Source organism: Amphibalanus amphitrite, unplaced genomic scaffold, assembly GCF_019059575.1.
Source record: "Amphibalanus amphitrite isolate SeventyFive unplaced genomic scaffold, NRLGWU_Aamphi_draft 001209F_arrow, whole genome shotgun sequence".
Classification (NCBI taxonomy): domain Eukaryota; kingdom Metazoa; phylum Arthropoda; class Thecostraca; order Balanomorpha; family Balanidae; genus Amphibalanus; species Amphibalanus amphitrite.
In genome coordinates this window covers 56,751-79,458 of record NW_024882703.1, presented here as the reverse complement: position 1 = coordinate 79,458, position 22,708 = coordinate 56,751, and the positions used below count along the sequence as shown (strand labels likewise).

At 47.9% G+C, this 22,708-nt stretch overlaps 1 protein-coding gene across 3 annotated transcripts in view; it reads left to right on the top strand.

The window, feature by feature from the left end:
• Positions 1 to 1,200: 1,200 nt before the first annotated feature.
• LOC122371142 (glycine receptor subunit alpha-2-like) overlaps positions 1,201 to 22,708 on the top strand; it is a 37,640-nt gene continuing 16,132 nt past the window's right edge. The window contains exons 1-7 of one of the 3 annotated variants that reach the window (XM_043347272.1): positions 1,201 to 1,307; positions 9,399 to 9,470; positions 10,524 to 10,612; positions 12,220 to 12,290; positions 16,943 to 17,089; positions 18,475 to 18,554; positions 18,992 to 19,074. In XM_043347272.1, the coding sequence (XP_043203207.1) occupies positions 1,258 to 1,307; positions 9,399 to 9,470; positions 10,524 to 10,612; positions 12,220 to 12,290; positions 16,943 to 17,089; positions 18,475 to 18,554; positions 18,992 to 19,074 (592 nt within the window). In that variant the 5' untranslated portion in view covers positions 1,201 to 1,257. Of the gene's footprint in view, positions 1,308 to 9,398; positions 9,471 to 10,523; positions 10,613 to 12,219; positions 12,291 to 16,942; positions 17,090 to 18,474; positions 18,555 to 18,991; positions 19,075 to 21,830; positions 22,435 to 22,708 lie in introns of those variants that run through there. The other 2 variants (XM_043347273.1, XM_043347274.1) reach the window with 2 other exon arrangements.

The following is a 22,708-nucleotide window of genomic DNA, read 5'->3' as shown; positions in this document are numbered from 1 at the left end:
CAATTTTCACTGAGGTCATTTTCAGGTCAGGTAAAAAATGACGTTACAGGGGTAAACAAGTCAAAATACGCCATCTGTTTCACTACTACGCCATCTGTCATCCTTGATCCTACTAAGTCATAAACTACTGCGCCTAAGCGGAAACGAAACGATATACATACGGAGACAGAACGGCTGATCATTCAATTTAACGTGTCATGCGATTTCAGTAACCGTTTTGAATGTGGTGACACCAGGTGCTCTCTCGAGCTCCACTGAGACTCCAGTCAATATAGGTAAGATGAGTTGAGACCCCGAATCGACAGGCCCCGCTGACGTCACAACTCAGGGTGTTTGCAGATGCTCGTCTCCCTGATTTGGCTGTGGACCTCTGCGCCTCGTCTGTGACCCACAAACAAGCTGTCACCCCGTGCGGCGGGAGCGCCTAGTAAACAGGGAAACGGAGGCCCGCCTTAGCGCCGCAGTGGGGCTACCAGGCGCCAACATACCTACACATCCTACACGCATCCGTGGCATTGAAAGGATTCGGACAACGTTTGGGTGCTGGGCGTCTCGCTGAATGGAGAGGATTCTGCCCTTCCCGTATTTATCGATGTTTTCTAAAGGCTTCAACCCTCCGTGGCCGATGGGGGATGCCACCCCTCGGCCCTCCCCTCCAGGTTTTTCGCAATTGTTCGGAGCACGCTGGCCCTAGAGGGCTGAAAGCTGGTATTTCTGGCCTTTAATTCAAACAGGTTCTTTTTTTACGAACCACAGTTTCCGGTCAGGTCAGGCCACTGACGTTATTTGACGCCCAACCAGACCAAGTCGACCTGTGCAGTGTGCACGGTGCTAAACTCTCACCAATTCGCAACGCCCTCAGTACCTGGGTATCATTCACAGAGTGAGATAAATCTCAAAGGACTTAGAAAACCCAGAACTATTAATTAATGCTTGTGTATCTAGGATCTTTTAATCAACACCACCTGAGGTCAGGTCGGTCACGTGCGTGACCTCGCCATTCTTGAGTCAATGGGGAACCGCAGTAGGAAGTGCAGACTTAGCTTACCACCAACTCCAGTTTCGCTGACGTTCCTGTCCCAAGACCCGGCGGAACTGCAGGGTCACCCCCCCCCCCCATCGGGAGGGGAAGGAACCGACGCGTCGGTCGGCGCCCTCAGTAGCCGGCGGTGCCGACGGGCATTCGCCGACCGTCGGTGGGGGCGGCCTGGCCTCCAAAGAGGGGCCGTCACTCGCGCTCACAGCCAAAACGGTAGCATGTGTGGCCAGGCGGGACGTCTGCTGTTTCTGCTGCTAGTGTGTGTCAGGTGAGCAGGGGTCTCTGTCATGGCCTCAGGTGAGCGGCTGACTCTGGGGTGGGTCGGTGTGTGTCAGGTGAACAAGGGACTCTGCTGACTAGTGTCAGGTGAGGTAGAGACTAATGCTAACTGGTGGCAGGTGAGCAATGGCCTCTGCTAACTGGTCTCAGGTGAGCTAGGGACTCTGCCAACTTGTAACGGGTGAGCTGGAGATTCCTGACTCGCCGGTATGGTTCTTGCGAGTCAGCGATCTCTGTCGTCTTTAATAGTAGGTAGGTGATGTGAATTTCAGTAGCCTTAGTTTCATTGGTTGAAACCTTAGTTTCATTGAATATGCAGCACTGCTTACTCACGCTGCAAGTGCGCATCAGCTATTTATTTTGGTCAGCAAGCAATACGGCCGATGTGGATTTGTTGTGGTCATGAGAACCGATTATAAATCGGTGGCTTTTGTACATATTCGATGCATACTGTCACCACGATCAAGAAATACTCGGTTGCTGATGGGCACTCACTACCCCGGATTCTCATGAATTCTCAGAAACAAAACACATTTTTGGTTATTGATTCGAGTCACCTGATCCCTGTGAGCGTTGAACGTGGGGGAAGAATGAAGATTGTGCCGTGTGGTACCGATTGGTTGGTCTTAATCCGTTGTCGTCGATACCTATATAATGGGAAAGGTCCATTACCAATACCGATAAAATATCCCCCTAAATAAATTGTGTGACTTTATGGTACCTAATGTTTAGGAAGGGTGAGACCTAAATTGCAAAAAAAAATCGTTGGGCCACTGTATTGATTTTTGGCTTATGGCTTTCGTGGAAATGGAGATAGAAGAAAATAAAAGTACCTTACATTACCAGTATATATAACGCCTTTTTGGGCGACTAACAGAGGGAGCGAGACGGTGAGCCTTGCACGTGCAAAATTTTGAGGGGGTACCTCCAGCAGACTTGTGCACGGCACCCTACTAACCGGTCTCTAGCGATGTGCCAAATTTGAGCACAATCGGCCCAGCCGTTCTCGAGATCTGGAAGCGGCACCCTGCACGTGTGCACGTGCAAAATGGGTCCCAACTGACTTGTGCACGGCACCCTACTAGCTGCTCCCTAACCGTGTACCAAATTTTAGCGCAATTGGTCCAGCCGTTCTCGAGATCTGGAAACGATCCCTGCACGTGCGCACGTGCAGCAGCACCCCAACTCTGGCACATGGATAAGCAGTGCCTAGTGGGTGCCTACCTACATGCCAACTTTCAGCGCAAGCGGCCAAGTAGTTACCGAGATAATGCAACTATTACAAAACTGACACCTCTTCGTTTTGCGCGTGGCACGTGCATAAGGGGTCGCCCACATGCATCGGGAATAGTCCAATACTTGGTAGAAGGGATAAAGCTAGTTACCCTACAAAAATTACCGCATGTAAATCGGTCAAGTGGTTGCTGAGATATAAGCCTCGCAAAAGCGTCCGCACGGCCGGCCGGCCGCTCATAGGGGAGAGTGGGGTAAGATGCCCAGGGTGGGAAAGACGCCCCACCCCCTCTAGCGGCGAAACAAAGAATCGGACCTGGAAATTAATGTTCTTAGCGTAAAGCGGAAGCCTGCCCTGTTAACTGCACAAAAATTTGCGAAGCTCAGTTGGGCAACGGCTGGCTGATGATTGCATGTTTTTTATTTGCTGCTTTCAAAAAATATTTTGGTGTCAAAACATTGTAAATATCAAAGAAGGTAAATAATTTTTGCGTCCCTTGCTAAAGTCGTGATACATCAGCATGCGTGTACTGTGTCCCAAACAGTTTGTTTCAGGGTGTAGTTTTATGGCTAACAAATTGTACTGATTTAATGTTACTTCGGTACCTTGGGGTAAGATGCCCCCTGTTCTGATGGGGAAAGACGCCCCCCTAAATCCGTAGGCTGTCCTTCAAACAGCCCGTCAAATCATTTATTACATACTTGTGATGTAGACAAAAGCCGATCTGAGACTTTTGAGAGTCCAGTACGGTCGGATGCTCCCCATGCCGGTCTCTCGGCCCACATAGCGACTTTTTGGGCGGCATCTGACTCTGAGAGCCCTCACGACGGCCTCTGTGGGCCCCATTATTGGCTCCAGGGCCCCTCACGACATCCTTTGAGGGCTCCCACGTTGGCCCCACGGGCCGCGCTGGCATCGGAGGTCCCCACGATGGGATAGAGGGCCCTCAAGCATCATGAAGACCTATAAGAGCCCCACAGTGGTCTCCGAACGCCACCACGGAGGCTTGTTTGGCCGCGCTGGACTATGATGGCCCTAACGATGACCTCTGAAGCCCCTTACGACTACTTTTGATGGCCCTTATGATGACGTTTGGTGTCTACTGCAGGCTCGAAGGGACTACTGATTCGTTCAGGCGATTCACGTGCCCATTTATGTCACTTATAGTGCAGGGGGCATCTTTCCCAACGTCAGGGGGCGTCTTTCCCACCCTGTGGGGTAAGATGCCCCCTTTCACTTCTTCAGGAAAATGCTTAATAGCAAAAAAAGTTATAATATTTCAAGCACGAAAGTGTGATATTTTTAGGGAAAAATGATGTCGGCTTTCGTTGAAACTCCAAGTTTTTGCTTTCCCATCGTCATTTTCGAATAATATATGACATAGCAAAACCCTGGGCATCTTTCCCCACTCTCCCCTACTAAAAAATTTCCGTTAATCTAAGGAAAGACTCCGCTCGCTTCGCTCGCTCCGTAAACATACCAGTAAAACGCCTTTGGGGCGACCAACGGAGCGAGCGAGAGGGTGAGTCTTGCACGTGCGAAATTTCGATGAGGTACCTCCAACTGACTTGTGCACGGCACCCTACTAACCGGTCTTTAGCGATTTGCCAATTTGAGCACAATCGGCCCAGCCGTTCTCGAGATCTAAAAGCGGCACACTGCACGTGCGCACGTGCAAAATGGGTCCCAGCTGACTTGTACACGGTACCCTACTAACTGGTCCCTAACCGTGTACCAAGTTTGAGCGCCATCGGTCCAGCCGTTCTCGAGATCTGGAAACGACCCCTACACGTGCGCACGTGCAGCAGCACCCCAACTCTGGCACATGGATATGCATTGCCTAGTGGGTGCCTACCTACATGCCAACTTTCAGCGCAATCAGCCAAGTAGTTACCGAGATATTCCAACTATTACAAAACTGACACCTCTTCGTTTCATAGGCGGCGGAACGGGGAGGGTACGGGGACCTGCAGTTGCTGCTGTACACGAACCCCAAGTCTAACAGTCTGTCCTGTCCAGTAACAAGTGATAACATTGATATCGACTGCCGGTCCCTGTACAAGAGCAGCTGAGGTTTTCTGTGCGTGCCCTCTGACAGCTTATCGCTGTTCCCTGTGAGGGTGCCGGGACAATATACTCAGGGTCGCTGTACAGTAGCAACTGCGGCCTGCGGGTCCCCGTACCTGGGCACCGTGCCCCCCTTTGATTTAGGCATTTTAACATTAGCCCTATGGGCGTTGCATGGAAAGAATGGGACCAAAAGTCGGCAGTACCCCCTTAATTGAAGGTGTTCCGCCGCTACTGCTTCGTTTTGCGCGTGGCACGTGCATAAGGGGTCACCCACATGCATCGGGAATAGTCCAATACTTGGTAGAAGGAATGAAGCTACCCTACAAAAACTACCGCGTGTAGGAATCGGTCAATTAGTTGCTGAGATATAGGTAAGCAAGCGCAAAAGCGTCCGCACGGCTGGCTGTGTTTTTCCTGCCTGGGTGTAATTTACATTCGATTGACTCCTACAATTTTATTTGTTGCAATGAATTATTGCATTGCTATTTTATCATCACCCAGAAGAGAATCGTGAATTTATGAGACATTAGCGAAGAGGTTATTGGGTTTACTATTGGATTTATTATTGGACACTTTGCACCCATAACCTGGCGCCTGGCGCCACCCATCACCTGGCGCCATTCGAATAAAAGCGCAAAAGTACCACTAAATTAAAATGTTAATGGTCATTCCGACATTTTTGTCTTCCACATAGATCGCCCCGCAGATCAATGTCAGCTCCTTGCTGAGACTCATAGGCCCATTACGAATAGCCGGAGCCAGATAAAGGTAAACTGGATCAAGGAATATACATAAACTTTCTTATTGTTAGCAAACGTTTTCAGTCTTCAGCTAATGGGCTGCGGTTTTAGACAGTGTGCCTCTTCATTCGTGCGAGATTAGCAATTTAGTGATCACGCTATATGCCGGTGCTCGGTTGATGGCCCCAGGCCGAGGGGTTGTTGGCCGTGACCCCGGCCGTGACCGGGCCGTTTGGTGGTCGTGCCCGGCCGTGGCGTGACCATTGGCCACCGACCGGAGCAGAGCAGGGACCGCTGTTTCATAGAGCGGCGATGTGGCCACCCCGTCAGACAGTGGCCATCAGAGAGCTGACCGCGACCGATCGAAGAGCACAGTGCAGCTGGTGCACTGCCAGAATCGGCAGCCGGCACAATATGTTTGCTCAGTGTTTATATCCCGCGCCGTGCTGGTGGCCTGAACTTTCCGCCGAGTGCTGGGGGGGCGTTTTCACGCCCCCCGTCTAACTCGGCTCCTGGGCCACGTAGCGACACGCGGTAAGCGGCAATCGAAAGAGCGTCAAAAATAAGGACGAAAACACTTCGGTCATTTTTTGGGTCAGGTCAAAGGTCAGGTCACCAGAGGTCACCAAAGGTAAAATGTTGACTATTTCAACATTTTGGAAACTGCCAACGGCTATCTCGGGAACCGATAGAGCTACAGCGCCGCGGAAAAGCGCATTCGATAGCCCTTTTACAGACCTTTCTGAGTAATGTTCTCAGATTTGACCTCAGGTCAACGGTTTAGCCTCCAGAGGGCAAAAACTCCAAAAATAGCCGTTTTTACGAAAAACGTTTTTTCGTCAATAACTTTTGACTCATAAGCGCCATGACATTACTTTTACCAGCATCGTGTTCCTCTCGTCGAGACGCGTCGAATGAACTATTTGTTGACCTTGAAAGGTCATTTTGAAAATTTGACCTCAGGTCAAGGTCATGACCTGACCGAAAAGGGTCATGTTGCATATCAGTCGATCCGTATCGTCGAGCTGAACACATCTGACGTGTTTTCACCGCTCTAGCACGTCTCTATCAAAAGTTATAGCCAAAAAACTGCTGGCGACCGTTCATGACCTGAGATGACCTCAGGGGCACACAGAGGGGTCACAGGTGCATTTTTCCTATTCAGTGTGTCATGTTTACCTATGAACCGATGTTTGAGAGCGTTTTGAACGATATTCGTCCAAAAGAGGCGCATTTCAATTTTCTCCCATTGACTTATAATGGAGAGGTCGCAAAATTGACCTGACCTTAGGTCACAGATATCAAAAATCCGAGATATACATTTTATACATACTGTTACTCATATCAATCGCTGAAAGTTTCAAAGCGATCGTTCAGTCGGTGTAGCTATAGCGAGCCTTTGAACTTTTTCTGAGGTAAGGTCACTTGACGTGACCTGGTGACCTGACCTTGAACGGCCTAGGTCTGAAATTTTCACAACATGTGCGGAAATGATGTAGGAACACGTGTACCAAAAACGGCGGCGCTGCGCGCCGCCGTTTTTGAGATATTCGCGAAAAACCTGAGGGGGGGGGGCGTAAAAACGCCCCCCAGCACGGCGCGGGATATGTATGTAATAAGAGGTGAATCGATGTTATTCAATATATGTCCAGTCATCGGCGGCATATGCAGCGTGGACGGCCCTCAGTGGAGGGGTGTAATTCAGCGTGCACGGGCCATCAGCGGCAGCTCGTTCACAGCCCACCGGCCGGCGGGCGATCGACCGGCTCCGGTTCAAGGACCGATGAGGTGTCGCGGGGTATATTGAGGCAGTGCGGAACCATTCTGCAGCACGGCCAACGGCTCGGTATGCCGGCCGACCCCTCCGGTCGCTGCAGGGCGCCAGTCCGACGGTCGGCAGGCCGTTTCTGACAGAATGTTGGCTGCAATGTGGTTTCTAGATCCCCTACCACATGTGGTTCGATGCGGTGGTTCGGTGCTGGACTGTACTGGTCTGGAGGTCTACCGGCCAGCCGCGAGGCAGTCTGTGGCTGAACCTGTTCATGTTTCAGCCTTCAATCATGATGTTTAAAAAAGTGTACCGAGTACGCTAAGTACATAATGCTAAAACGGCTCTTGAGTCTTGTTACCGTTGCCCGCTGCAGCCCACTCGGTTTGAGTGGCTGCTGAGTGCAGGACTCTGTCTAACTGAACACTGAGGTGAACGGTATACTGCAGTGCGATGGTGGATCTGCTGCAAAACGGTCCGCCCTGGGCCGCATGGCCTCGTCACCGGTACCACAGCCGGCCGGCCGAATCGATGGCGCGATTCTTGCTACGTTAGCCACAGACGACAGCCGTGCAATTCCCATTAGACTGAAGTTGACATTCCGTGAAAGTGCATTCCTGTCGTTTCGCTTCACTCTACTGTCAGTTCCCTGAATTCCTGTGCCTCGAGTTTGAGTTATATCGCAATCTGCCTCATGACAACTGAAGCAGTCAGGTTTAGGCAGGATCTGAGAGAGAGAGAGAGAGAGAGAGAGAGAGAGAGAGAGAGAGAGAGAGAGAGAGAGAGAGAGAGAGAGAGAGAGAGAGAGAGAGAGAGAGAGAGAGAGAGAGAGAGAGAGAGAGAGAGAGAGAGAGAGAGAGAGAGAGAGAGAGAGATTGTGTGTGATTGCTTATGCCTCTATTTGAGTTTGGGGTATAGGTTGAACAAAACCAATCGTCAGATTGATTACTTAACTTTAGAAGATATTGCTTGAAGCACAAATGCCATACCCTATAACGGTATCAAAACGTTGCAAATTGGCATTGCTTACGTAGGAGACCAACATGTTTAGGAACACAAGCCAAAGTCATCGGTCGCCAAGTACATAACTTTGTACTGTGCCTTGATTTTTGCAAAAGCCATATCGACGATATACCCTGCGTTGCAGCCTTCTTAGTGCATTTTGGTTCGGGTTTGAGCCAGGGCAACCTGTCTCCGTCGGTAGCCTGCTGGCAGGGACCACTCTGACCATCAGCAGGGCTCCGTCCCGTTGCCATAGTTACCCACCGAGAGGTAACTATCTCCTGACCCGCATTCGGCCGGTACCGCCGCTCGGTTCTCAGTCACTTCAGACGTTCGATGACGTCACAATGGGCCTCTCACCGGGCACTGCCCCCTGAGGACGGCCCGGCAGGTCACCGGACCTCTCCTGGCAGAACTGGCACCGCCTAATGGATCCGCACTCCGAGACGAGCGATTAGGGGAGCATGCTCTAAACGAACCTCTTTGAGTGAGCTGTTAGAGATACCTACTGAAAGCTATTCGACTTGAAACTGCAGTCAAGCAGAATGATTTTCGTTCGAGGGATAAATAAGTTAAATCATACAATCCATCCATGTGGTGGATGGCGACGCGCCGGAAAAGACGATGGCATTGATCGATATTTTTGCGCCGTAAATTTCTTACCACTGACAATCACATCAGCTGAACCAATATCAGCTGAGCCAACGCCATTTGAATCAATATCAGTTGATCGCCGAAAGTCATGGGCTGTGCGGTCTGGGTATTCGGAGTGTGCGAGTGTGCTGACGCTCAGTTGGTACATATATGCGATGGAACACTTCTCTCATTGCCCTTTTTGGGCCTAACTTGGTGTAACCTTGAATGTTGCCTGTTTGCTGACTTGCATATGTTTGATATCAGCTGGCAAGTGCCACTAGTAGAGCCTGATATTTCTCATTTCATCATAAGGCTTGGTCATGTTTTTTTTTTTTTTTAGTCGCAAAACATAGATAATGAGCTTTTAGAAGATGGCCAATATCTTCTGTTGAAGATAGCTTGCTTTCTTTGCATTGGAGTTATTCAGGTACCCCTCGAATGATTTTCTCGTATCAATATACTTTGGCTTGAAATGGCTTTGGCTTCTTTTTGTTTGTGATTTTCGTTTCGAATTAAGTAGGCCGATTGTTTGCGTTATTTTTCTGTTGCGCGGCATGTCGAGGTCGAAGAGCGCCGGGCTGTGTTCTGGCCGCCTCTGTGACGCCTGCCCGCTGTGACCTCGTGTTCCAGCGGTGGTGAGCGCAGACTGCTGTGTGCGGCGTCAGCAGCGGACGGCGAGGCCGGGGGCGCCGGGGCCACCAGGTTCGCATCATCCCGCGGCCTCTTCAGTGTGCTGCCCCGCTGACCGATGCGCTATAAACACACGTCCTTACAACGTGCCTTGCCTGAATGTGCTAAAAAGACGGCCTTATTTCAAGATGAGTTTTTAATGTGTCAAAAACTCTGCAATACCTAAGCGGCCAGCTACCAGTGACACTTAGTGATTGTATGACTTCGTGGAATTGCAACGTAATTGATTCTGTGGCATACGACTTTTAAAGATTTGGTTGAGGACAATGTTTTTTATAGATTTTAGAGATGTTTTCAGTGGACAAAGCTTATTTCAAGAGAAATTTGCAAAAGTATTGGCATATATCACTGTGAAACCAAACGGGCAACGGATATTGCTAGACATGCACACAACTTAAAATAGTGGATACAGCATGCAAAATACCTGACTCAGAATCAGAGCAGCAATCGCCGCGCAATGTGTAGATCGCTCATGAAAGTAAATATACATACATATGTACTTACATCCATGCATACATGTTATACATAGTGCACATGCGTACGATTTATTCCGTAGACCGTAAATGCATTCTTAGCTACACCGACTAAATTCCATATGGTTCTGTCGCATACTGCAGTTGTCTTGCAAAGTTTTAGGGTGGTCCCACCATAAAGATATCGGCCAACGATGTCTTAATTTCATTTTTGTCTGTCTTATTTCTCCATTGGCTGCTATAGGCTCCCAGGATGTGAATACCTTTTGGCATGCATTGATATCTTTACGAGGCTGGTTATCGATACATGTCTTTGACGTTTTGGCGCGATAACTAATTGGACTCCCGCATTGGCGCTAACATTAATCTCTTGAATAAACTGTCCTCTGAAGCGTTCGTGAAGGTTGTCTCTACATGTTGAATGCTTACGGTAGCATACGTATTACTTACTCAGTAACATGACAAGACAATACTTATATTTGAAGCTATTTCTAACGTTTCCAAGATTTTCAATTTCATAAAGTTGTTTATGAACGTTAGCTGTTGTTGTCTGCCTTGCATTTTGATTATTTGCATGTCTGCTCGTTTTCAGCCCTGAGCGGTATTTCACGCTAGATGTTATAGAGAAGAAGATACTGGATACTGCCTATGATGCGAATCAATGGCCCACCTTTAACAAAAGTAAGCATTCTACCGATTGATAAACTCCGTTAGGATCTGCTTACGCATTGTGGTCTTGGATTTGAAATGAAATGCAAAAATAAAAAACAATATCTAATGTGCATTAGTTATGCACACGTAAAGTAGTCCTATAAAAAACTTTCATTTAAAGGAACCCTCCCACCTTCAAAAAAGTTAATGAATTGGCGCGAAAGTGATGTCGCTCGGTTCAGCAAGAGCGAAAACGAATATCTACCAAATTTCATCGAAAAATATTCACCGGTTTTCAAGATATTAGAATTTTACTTTTGTTTACTTTTTGGGATCTCCGCTGTTCCTAGCGACTTTATTTGAAAGTGCGGCATTTGTTGCGCGCAAAGCAGCATATACCACCGCGTGCTACCAAACGTTTTAGTAAAAGATTTAAAAATCGTTAGATCTCCGCTGACGTCACAAATTCTAAGGGGGCATACCAATGCACTAGCCCCTTAGAATCCGAAAACTGCAAGTTTGAAATTCCATATCTCCGAATTAAAGCATTTGTCGATGTTGTGAGTGCCCAAACCGGTATTTGCAGGCCATGGCCACCAATTTGGCTATCTCAACTCAAAACTAATGTTAAGGTGGGAGTGTCCCTTTAAAGGCTATCCCTTGTGATGTGACAAGTTTTGCGACTACACGCATGGTGTCGTCCAGATAACCGCTCTCATATCTGTCAAATCTTTGGATGTCCCATTTATCGCACTTTTGTAGCTAGGCCTGTCCTGTCTATGTCCTTTGCATCGTCACCTTTAACTATTTCTGTGTAGCCCGCACACGTCATCAGCGGGATGAGTTCATTCCCAGAGTGAGTTCATCCTGAGCTGGATCTGTCCCCTGACGGACGGCAGCGGGGTCGGCCGTGTATCGGTTGGCGCCGCCGCCTGGCGCTCCGTCAGGCAACTCGGTGTCAACTGTCTGCTGAGCTGACCTCGCCCACTGCCGAACCCTGTCCGATATTGGCCTGCAGCGCCGGCTGACGGCTCTCAGATCGACTGAGACAATCCATCCACCGACCGGCTCAGATCCAGTCCGTGTACACCGGATATATGTATCACCACACTGGCAAACTTCTGATAAAGCATTCAAAACAAGTGCTTTTCGGGAAGTTTGTGGTTAAGATTGAATAGGTTTTCACCAACCTCAATGGTGCAAAGATTTCTGCAGAGAAGAGACGCGCATTCAATTCGGCTAAAGACAAACAAGGCAGTTTCTCTAGATGAACATCCATTCGTCCGATCGGCTCGGGCTCCGTCCAAAACGCTGTGTCTGCACCCAGTAGCGCCCCCAGTGATGGAGTTGGGATCCGGCCGATCCCTGTAATCCGACCTCCATTCCGACCGGTCCATGTATCTTGGCGGGGCGCCGCCGGCAGATCAAAGAGCAGTGTCCCCCTCCACCGACCCGATCGGCGCCCCCGTCCACGGTCAGGGGTAATGGACAGTCTGGGGCGGCGCCAACCGCGCCCCTGCCTGACACCGGGTCACCGCCGGCGTCACAGGTGTCAGGTGCTGTCACCCGCCCCCGCCGCGACGGTGCCAGCCTGTCGGACACCTCGGCACCGCTGACCTGTCTCTGTCCGTCCCCAGCCGGCGTACCGACCGACGTTCATGTGGAGATCTTCATCAACAGCTTCGGCGCGCCGCGGGCAGCCACCATGGTGAGAGGGAGGGAGAGAGGGGGAGAGAGAGAGAGAGAGAGAGAGAGAGAGAGAGAGAGAGAGAGAGAGAGAGAGAGAGAGAGAGACAGACAGACAGACAGACAGACAGACAGACAGACAGACAGACAGACAGACAGACAGACAGACAGACAGACAGACAGACAGACAGACAGACAGACAGACAGACAGACAGACAGACAGACAGACAGACAGACAGAGACAGAGAGAGAGAGGGGGGAGGGAGGGAATGAGAAGAGAATGAAGGAGAGGGAGAAAGAGAGGGGTAAAGAGAGGGAGAAAGAGAAAGAGACAAAGGGTGGAGAGAGAAAAATGTGTTTTGATACTGAATGTAACAGTGCAGAATAGAAAGATTCGAGTTAATCCTCTGGAAACTGGACACCAGCGCGTCACTCACCACCAGCCTGCCCAGGGCTCTGCCGGTGCATTTACGTAGGTCGTTCAAATACACGCCTGACTGCAGGTAGCAAAGCTGCTATAACAACAGTGATGCTGTTCATTGAGATGTAAAATGGTCGTCATAAAATCGGTCTAGTGAGTTCAAACGAGGGTACCATGTTATGTTTTTTGGCGCTCTCTGGCTTCTCGTGTGCAATAGCACTATGTAGATATCCTCGGTAACTGGTAAGCATGTGTGTTGTGTTTTGGTGGCGTGTATTCCATAATGATGGCATACTTGGTATCCTTCATTCGTAATTTTCGGAGGCTCGAACTGAGGTGTGGTAATTTTTATATTGAAACTCTGTGCATGAAGGAGTTACGAAATGTTTCATTAATCTGGAGAACATGTGTCTTTTATTTTGTAGACGGCGCAAGCAGAAATGTATTCATTTGAAACCTTTTTCGATTCTGGTATTCAAAACGTAGCTGTACACGAACCTAATTTTGTTATCACTTTTATAATAATTGCAGTTGTCACACGATTACAATCAATCACCCGCGACCCGTTGGGCTCTGCCGAGCAACGCGCCCCGTTGGGGGGGCCATTTTGCCCCCCCCCCTAAGATCTCGAGAACCACGCAACCTAGCGACAAGCGGCAAACGGTGTTGGATAGCCCTATCAGGGATCTACCTTGTGACCCAATTTTATTGACCTAGGTCAAACCGATGACGTCACAGGTCAGGTCAAAGGTCCAATTTGCACCGTTTACAGGCATTTCAAGAAATGCGTTGTAAAATCGAGTAAAATGCATTTCATTGAAAATCATCGATGGGGAAATGTTCTTCAAACACATATTTTGCTATTTGAGGTCACTGATACCAGTTCAGGTCACAGAGGTCAGGTCACGGGGGTCACAATCCCAGCCAGCAATTCACTTGGGCTGAACTGTGGCAAACGTCGGGCAGCTTGGGCCTAGCGTGGGTTTGCCCACTTTGATCAAAACCAATGTATTTTTTACTAGGGCTGAGCTTGGACTTCCCGCAGCTATGCCCACGTGCGGATAGCAGTAGCTCAGCCCGACATCTGCCCACACATCCAAAACAGGCTTAACTTGGGCGGAGCGCGGGCTGATCAAGCTGGCTGTGTCCTTCGGCTAACTGGAGTAAAGCCGGAGTTTAGCCATACTTGTTCGGCTGTTCGCGCATGCGCAGTTCTGCGCCAATCATGTGCAGCGTTTGTGACAGTCTGCGCGCTGTGCGACGAAACGACACACCGGTGTTGGGGCATTTGGTGGTTGATGTTTGGGCGCGTGTGACAGCGCGAAGAAGGGATAGTGCTCATTGCTCTTATCAAGTGGACTAGCATGGAGTTTTACGGTAGGTACTTGTATTGAATGGTGCGCTTGATCGTATGTAGGTAAACGTCATTATTTTGACTGAGTTTCACGCCATCAAACATGAAGCTGAATAGCTGTTCAGCCTGGCGACTTATACCTACCCTCGCTCAGAAAAGCCGCATTCCGTGCCTTTATGTATATCTTTGTGAAATACCAGCACTTCTGAACGAGGAAAATGAAACACAAAACACAAATATTTATCTACTTATCACCGAGCACGCTCATTCTCTGTCCGCGTTGAAAAATTCGAATGAACATTTTATACGGATCAACGAGAAGTGCTGTTACAGTATGAATGCAACAATAAGTTATTTTTCAAGCAAACATGCAATGTAAATTAAACCAATTGATCTCTTTTTCAGGTACGTACCATTAGAGCAAATTGTTCCAAAAAATGGAAAAGTTATACAAACCAGGACCGGGTGGACGCCGCTGTCGCCCTCGCCAAGTGGTTTAGCGGAAACTGCCTGCTTATAATTAAGTAGGTATAGGTACCTACATATACGGAAACTGCGCCGAAAGCTGGCCGACCACCTACTGCAGATGTGTGTGTGTGTGGAGGAGCCAGACGCCTCCAAAGCTCCCATTCACCAGAGTGAAGTTCTTTATAAACGATTGTTTGCTTATTGCTTTATCGTCTTATGAGCGATTTCTTGCTGTCCTTACTTTATGCTTTCGGTTAAGTGTTCAACCAAGTATTATGAACGCCGAACGGGGAGGAAGGCTAGCGGGTCTTGTGATTGATTTATAGTTTTGATGGCGCTTTTTCATGACTCATGCCATATTATTGCTGCAGTTTGCAGTCCACTGTTTCATGTATTTGTGTTTCATTTGACGTGTCTGTAGTCCTTTGAAATAAACATTCGATCAAAGTCAACCACTACTTTCCTTTCGCAATGCTCGATGACCGGTTAACAGAGCATATGAGTGACCGTAGCAAGTTTAAATATGCATTAAAACCACACAACCTGCTGAAAGTGCATTGGCTGCTCCCTGCTCCTTGTGTGAAGCAAAAGCAAGATGAAGTCAAGTCGAGACTTGAGAAAACAGGAGCCGTCACTCGAGCCGAACCCGAGCAAAGCCACAGCAGTTTGCAATGTATAAACCCCATTCACTTCTATGGCTTAAGTCGGGATAGACAGGGCACACAGAGTGGGCTTGCCGGAGTTCAGCCCGCTCGGGCCCAGAGTAATTTCCATTATATAAATAGATTCACTGCTCGGGCTTAAATCGGGCTAACGCCAATCGTCGCTCAACTAGGGCTAAACTACGGCTGCCCGGAGCTCGCAGAGCGGGCATACCTCCGGCAGAGCATGGGCTTTAGTCGGCGTTTCTGTGTCATACGCCGACTTTAGCCCAAGCCCTAGCCGACTTTAGCCCGACTAAAAATCTCGGGCAATCCGCACTTGAGCCTGCTTGGGCCCGGAGCAAAATTGCTGGCTGGGATATGAAAGTGTCGTGTGATAGGTACATGTTTTATGGTCCATTTTACATGACGAATGCGATTATGTGGGTCAGGCAGCCTTTGGGGCCAGCTTAGGTCACGTTTTGTCAAGGTCAGGTCAAGGTCAGGTCAAGGTCAGGTCAAATTAGGTCAAATTTCAAAGTTGATATTTTTGCATAAAATGGTTATCGAATCGATGCAGCTCGTCACGGGGAGTTCAATGGCGGTCTCCGTTTTGCCGTACGTGGTCTAGAATCGCTAAAAATTGAGTTCAAAAATTTGACGTCATCATTTTTGAACCGTTTTTTCGCTATAACTTGGCCAAAAAACGAGATATCTATCTGAAATTTGGTATGTATATAGAAGAGCGTTTTTCTAAAAAAAAAAACTCAATTTTTTTTAATTTTTTGGGGTCAAAAACCCAAAATTTTGAAAATCCGAGATGGCAGTTTTTAGCGCCGCTTTTTGTCTACTACACCATATAAAGAACTTTGAAATTGCTTGATAACTGTATATTTGGTGCGCGTTTCAAGATTGCATGTTTTTGGCTCATTTTTGCTCGAACATGACCTCAGTTTGACCTCAATAACTCCTGACCTAAGGTGACCTAAGACTTGATATTTGGTGTGAAGGTGTCAAATTGATGCCCGGGAAGGTACTGAAAATTTGGCGGCGCTGCGCGCCGCCGTTTTCTTGCTATTCAGGAAAAACCACAGGGGGGGGGCAAAATGCCCCCCCCCCCAACGGGGCGAGGGAATTAATACGAGAACATTGGCTTGTAGTATAGAGTTAGGTGTTCCTGCAAATGCCGTATGATCTTTTGTAAATAAGAGATTACACTCAGCACAAACATGTACCAATTTCAATGTTTGCTTTTCACTTCAAAGGCCTCTACAATCCATACACAGTTCACCGCACTTCAAAGAAATATTTGAGCGAGTATATGAACCTAGCGTCGACTTTACAGTCTTGCATGTCCGAAGCTACTGTCGATTGGTGTGGCCGTTTTGTTCGCTGGTGTCAGTAATGAGTGGACAAACGGTATAATGAGTTTCCTCAGTGCGCCTTGTAAAACTGATGAACTATGAGAAACTCAGCACTGCGGACACAAGCGTCGAGCTGGCACTTGAACTATTTTCCATCATTTGGAATAACTCACGCGAAACAATATCATATTACAAACTAGTTCAAGAAAGTGGCCTATAACAAGCAGCCTACGAAAAGAGCTGAAGCCCTTTTAAGTCAAGCTATGCACATTTGCTCTTGCAGTTGCCGATGCGACAGACTCATAATAGTAACTTCGTCTCTGAATTGACCATGTGCACTGTGCACCATAATTAAATACCATGAGCTCTCGCCCTTGTCAGCTTCCTTGAATCGGTCACCTACTGTTCTGTGTCTGCGTACTGCAGGACTACCACCTGGACATCTACCTGCGGCAGTCGTGGCAGGACGACCGGCTCCGGTCTGCCTCGGACACCCGGCAGCTGCTGCTGGTCAGCAGGCGCAGCGTCATCGACAGGCTGTGGACGCCGGACATCTACTTCCTCAACGTCAAGGTGGGCGGCCGGCGAGCACTCGGTGCTGCCCTGTGAGGGGGTCTGCAGGTGTGTCTGTATGGGTAACAGCCAGAGAGCTGCGCTGACCGCCGGAGTCTCAATAGCCACCCATTCCAGACGCGCTGCCCGCCGGGGTCTGCTCTCATATCACCACTGATTGAGGACGACTCCAGCCCGCTGGTAATCGTTCTTTGGGTGTAGGTACTATGTAGTTAGTACCGTACTGTCAAGGTTGCCTTTTTATCAACCTATAGCCTGCTCCGGAATCTAAATATATTGGCAATCAATGAAAAGAGCATATCATCCTTTTATAGCATGGTTTCCAATTACAGTAACCGAACTGAATTCAATCCGCCCAGTCCGCCTGCTTGAGTGCGACGCTGGCTGGTTAGACTGTCCCGCCGTACACCAGAGTTTGACGGCACAGTCTACCGTCCAGGACAGAGCCGGCACAGTCGTCTGCGTCGTCATGCGTTGAGCACGAGCGTCGAGCGTGTTTTATGCCTTTTGCGGCGTCCAAACCCGTAAAGTAGTCGTAAATGTCAACGGTGCTCGTCACCTGCGCACACCGATCCTCACCCTGCAGTTCTCCACCATTGCTCAGATAGGGTTCCAACTTCCAAGCAGTCTTATTCAGTAGACCCCAGGGTAGCATTGCGCCTCGGAAAATGGCGCTTTTCAGAGCCTTCTGAGTCATTGGGACGAAGACGAAAGATAAACCCACGGAGGTTCATCATATGACGGGTGAAGGGCATTGTGTCAGTAGCAGAGAAAAGCGCAAGCGAGAGGCGTCCGTAGATATGTAATGTTGACTGTCAGTGTCGTAGCTGATAGTTAGGTATTTCTCCGCGTATTGCCATGGACCAGCCGCAACAGCACGTTATCTTTGTTATGACAAATAGTTAACTCTACCGTAATGCAGGGTCTGATCTGATTCTTCCTTGAGGCAAGCCTTTTCTACACTCCTGTTTTAGGAACTTGATAAAATCGATCATGTTAACTTTCCGGTGTCAGTACCTCTCCAGTCTCTGCTATCGTCCAGGACGTTAAATAATTACCAATTAGGCATCACTTAACTGCTGGAGGCCACCCCACTGCTCTTAAATTCCAGCTTGATGACGGTTTTTGTAACAACCGAAGTGCCGACTCGTGTTTATTCAGGCTGACACTCGACCTTTCATCAGCTTCCTTGTTCGCAGCAAGTTCTGTGTCAACTGACAAAATTCACTCCTGTAGCTGCATAATGCAATCAACTGCCATTGCACTTGGAAAAAAAACACTTACCTACTTTAGTGAGAAAGAGCGCCTTCACACCTTGTGTTGTCCGATATTGTTGTAGATGTAGAGTCATGAAGGGCTAAAATGTACGCTATTTTGTCTGGCAGGATGCAAAGTACCATGATGTGACATCACCAAACGTGTTGATGCGGATTTATGCGGACGGAAGGGTCTTCTACAGCATCCGGTGAGCGGAGATGTCTGCCGTGACCACGTATGATACACCGCAGTTCGGGCTAACCCCTCCTCTCCTTTGGAGTTAGAGCGGCACAGTAACTTTATTGGCTGTAAGGCACGGTATAGTACAGTATGGTACATTGCTAGCTAATGCATTGTTGATCTGAACATAGGTGATGATTTTCCTTAATGTTTAAAGGCTTTCTTGGAATCATTTGTGAGTAAGAGAGATGCTGAGCAAAGGATTCAGGTATAAAGTTGTTCGATCGATACCAACTAGACGAAGCTACAAATCATGCCACCTTTATTTTTCTGAAATTACTTATACAGCTGACCCTCTCTGCGATGTCTCATTGGATGTCTCATTGTAGAAGACATCGCAGAAGACACTGCGATGTCTTCTTATGCATCATGCGATGTCTCATTGGATTCGGCACTGCTTTCCAGATTGCAGCTGACCCTCTCTTGCCAGATGGATCTCAACAAATATCCTTTGGACACACAGACCTGCCACATAGAGCTTGCCACTTGTAAGTTTTGAACAAACAATTGCATGTAAATTGCATCGCCTGCGTATGATTTGTATTGTGCTTATCGTGTATGCACGCTAGCGCTGTTTTTTATTATGTAGTTATACCTTATTACCTAATGCTTGTGTTATTTTGCTTTAGTGTTTTTGTGCTTACCAAGCAAATTGTCATCTTTCATATTGTTTCCTACTTTTTAACAACGGATGGGTACGTTTTTATTAGATGCACTTAATTTTAAGCACTTACGCCCTTAGCTAATGTCCATTCGGAGCCCTTTGCTCCTGATAAGTGTCTTTGTCTCCAAACTGCCCCCGAATTTTCGCTGAAGTCAAGCGCTTCAACACTATCAATTTAAAACTGGATCATATTGCATCGCGTACCTTGTACAACTCGAGCAAATCTCCGAGTATCTTGGCACAATAGCTCAGCTGAGAGGAAATTGGATTTTGTGTCAATTTGCGATTGGCGGAGAAGTGTTGGGATTCGTCTTTCTTTGGATTCGCGCCACGGTATGTGTCGTGTGTTGCTGATCGAAACAGATGGCTGTCAGCGACCCGCGCGACCGTGTACCGGCACATTCCGAGAAGCCAGTGGAAGGTATTAGACGCTTGGATAACCGTGAAACAAGCTGTTTTGACGCTTCACCACTGTCGTGAAGTTTTGGCTTAATATTACAATGGTCCGGTGATTACCAAAAGGGTGGCACGAAGGGAAGCCAGCAATGATGCAAGTGAGTTGGTTTTGTCTTGCATGTCGTGTTTGTTATTGTCATGCTCCACACTCTTCTGGAAAATTGATGGTGATGGTGTAATTCAAACTGTATGCATTGAAGACTTTTTTCGATTATTTCTATCTATGGTTTCACCACCAGTGCAAGCCGCCGTTTTTGTGCCAGGTGGTAACGTGATGCTCAGAAAGACGCTCTTCTCTGAGCAATTCTTGCCTCTCGGGCCGGCCTGAAGAGCTTCTGAGCTAGTGCGGCAGGACGTATACGAGCATATGGACCTGTATAGGTACTGGCCTATCTCGTAGATCCATGATGGTCAGTGACCTCAGTACGCATCCACCAGGATTGGAGGCCCTGTGTCCTATGTGGCGTCGGTGACTTAGTGACTAGAGTTGCAAAGTTTTCCCAAAAGGCTGCTACCGGCACCGCCCCGCCCCACAAAAATTTTCTGGGATACCGGCATGCTACCACGCCCCAAGCAAAAAAACCGCCAAATTACCGGCATACTAAAAAAACCTGCATTCTTGATTCTAGCTTACCCCTGCAAGAGATGCCACATTTTGGCAGTTTCAGCACCCCTCCCACCCAACAGCCATCCATTGTCCAACCACAAATACCAGCAGGCTGATTTTGGCTGAGTTGGCCCCACAAATACCCACAATTTTGAAACTCAATTCCAGTCTATAACTGTTAAAATATCACCTGTAATCAAAGAAGTATTGCCTACAAAAAAAAAACTATTACATTCATCAAAAAGGTGAGGACAAAAAGGACTTGAATTACTGAAATGTGTTTTTGAAGACTGGACAGTGAGCAGTAATCACATTTACATTTCACAGTTGTTCTACTTTTCCATATTCTCCTAAAATGTTGCAGGCACCAGCCAAATGTTTAAAATATAGATGGTCAAAACATAGATTTAACAAGTACAGACTACAGATTAGGCCATCTTCCTAACTGAGGAAGCGAGATCAACATCTACTTTTTCCTATCCACTATGGCTTGCTGGTTCGTGAATAAGATACGAATCATGTAAAAAATGTGTTAATAACTCACTGGTCCTGAGAATAGTCACCAAATAATATGTATAAAAACGATATCTTCCATCCTCTCCAACCTCAAGCGGGAACAAACACAAGGTTATCGATTTCGAAACAGATGCGCCATAATAGAGGCTTTTAACCAGCTGATTAAAACGCTGCAAAAAAAAATGTTTAACGACTGCAAGCCACTGCTTCGTGAATGATTATATTGATAAAAATTACCCAACACAATATTAAATTATAATGAAATCAACATTGTAGTGTAATTCACTGCAAAGAAATTCATCTCTCTTCAGTTATTCAACCAAAAGGGTATATGGATAAATATTACGTCATCAGATTACATCCATTCATTAGGGGAGAGAGAATCTTAAAAGTAAATCCTTGGTTGTCTAATTATTTGCGCCACTTTTTGTCAATTTTGCCTGCATGATGTGTTTTCTTGTAAAGATAAGACAAAATGCCAGTTTAAATCCATTTTCATTTAATAATGGGACCAAAGTCAGACTCAGGGCTACCTAACACCTGCCTTTTCAGCTGGATTTTCAGTGTCAAATTCTTTGTAGAGTTTCTCAGACCACATCTCATGATCTCAGGACTCAAGGCCAGTTTCCAAGCATTGTGTTTTTTGGTGTTTTGATTCTGCCTTTTCCCCTAGGGAATGTTGTCATGAACATTGATTTATTTTATTGTGCTATACGTATTACCTACCATTAGACTTACTAGTTTATCGTGCTTTTGCAACATGAATGAGTATTCTTCCTTTTATAGACCACAGTAGATTCTTGACAATTCTAATTATAACCAAGCCTGTGAATTGTGTGAAATGCTGAGGTCCATGTGTTACCCCTACACTTAGCAATGGAACTTCTACCACAAAATGTATCTTGCAGTGGCTAATATTGCTGTTACTACAATTTGAGAGCCTCTTAGTGTCCAAAGTTTGAATCATTTGCTGATATTTTTTTTGCACAAAATCAAAAATACCGGCATGCTACCGGCAAGACATGCCAGTTACCACGAATAAACCTGCGGTAGTGAAAAATTACCGGCATGCCGGTAGTGCGGTAGCGAAATTTTGCAACTCTATTAGTGACCCATTGGAGGTGGCTGTTGTGGTCCGATAACGACTTATGTGCGTCCACTGCTGGCGCCGCTGCTGCTTTGTCTCCGGCATTTCTCTCGACAGCTCTGTTCTCCCACCATTTCTCTCGATCGGTCTGCTCTCCCATTGTTTCTCTGGGCCGCTCCGTTCTCCCGGTATTCCCTGCAGCCACTCAGTTTTTTCTCGGTATTCCTCTCGATATTCCTCTCAACCGCTGTCTTCTCTTGGCCGCTCTGTTCTCCCACCATCCTCAGCAACGCGTTACAGTCTATGCCGCAACTGTGACCTCGTTGGAGCAGTGCAGACTGCAGTCCAGCACGTAGCTGTGCGCTCCGACCTGGCACAGTGCGGGCTGGTCCAGCACGCAGCGGCCCGATCTGGTCTGCCAGTGCGTTGCAGGTGTGCCGCGGTCAGTGCATGCCGCGTCTGTCCGGCGCCCGGCGCCGCGCTGGTCGGCCGGCGCCGCCGCTTGGAACCCGGCCCAGGTATGGGCAGAGCGAGAGAGGGAGGGGAGGGGAGAGCACGGCCGGGACGGTGCACGCCGCTGCTCAGGGCCGTCACAGCGCTCTGCACAGCTCTGCACGACAGAACGGGAGTAGCCGAGTGGGTCACTGGCCGCTGCCAAGGACGCTTTTAGTGGCACTGCCTGCTTCCTAGTTGCCATCCTGGTTTCATTACATCTTGACTAATGGCTTAGGTACATATGCATATGGATCAGGGCTAATTTAAGAGGTAAGCTAGGCTATTTTGTAGTTGCAT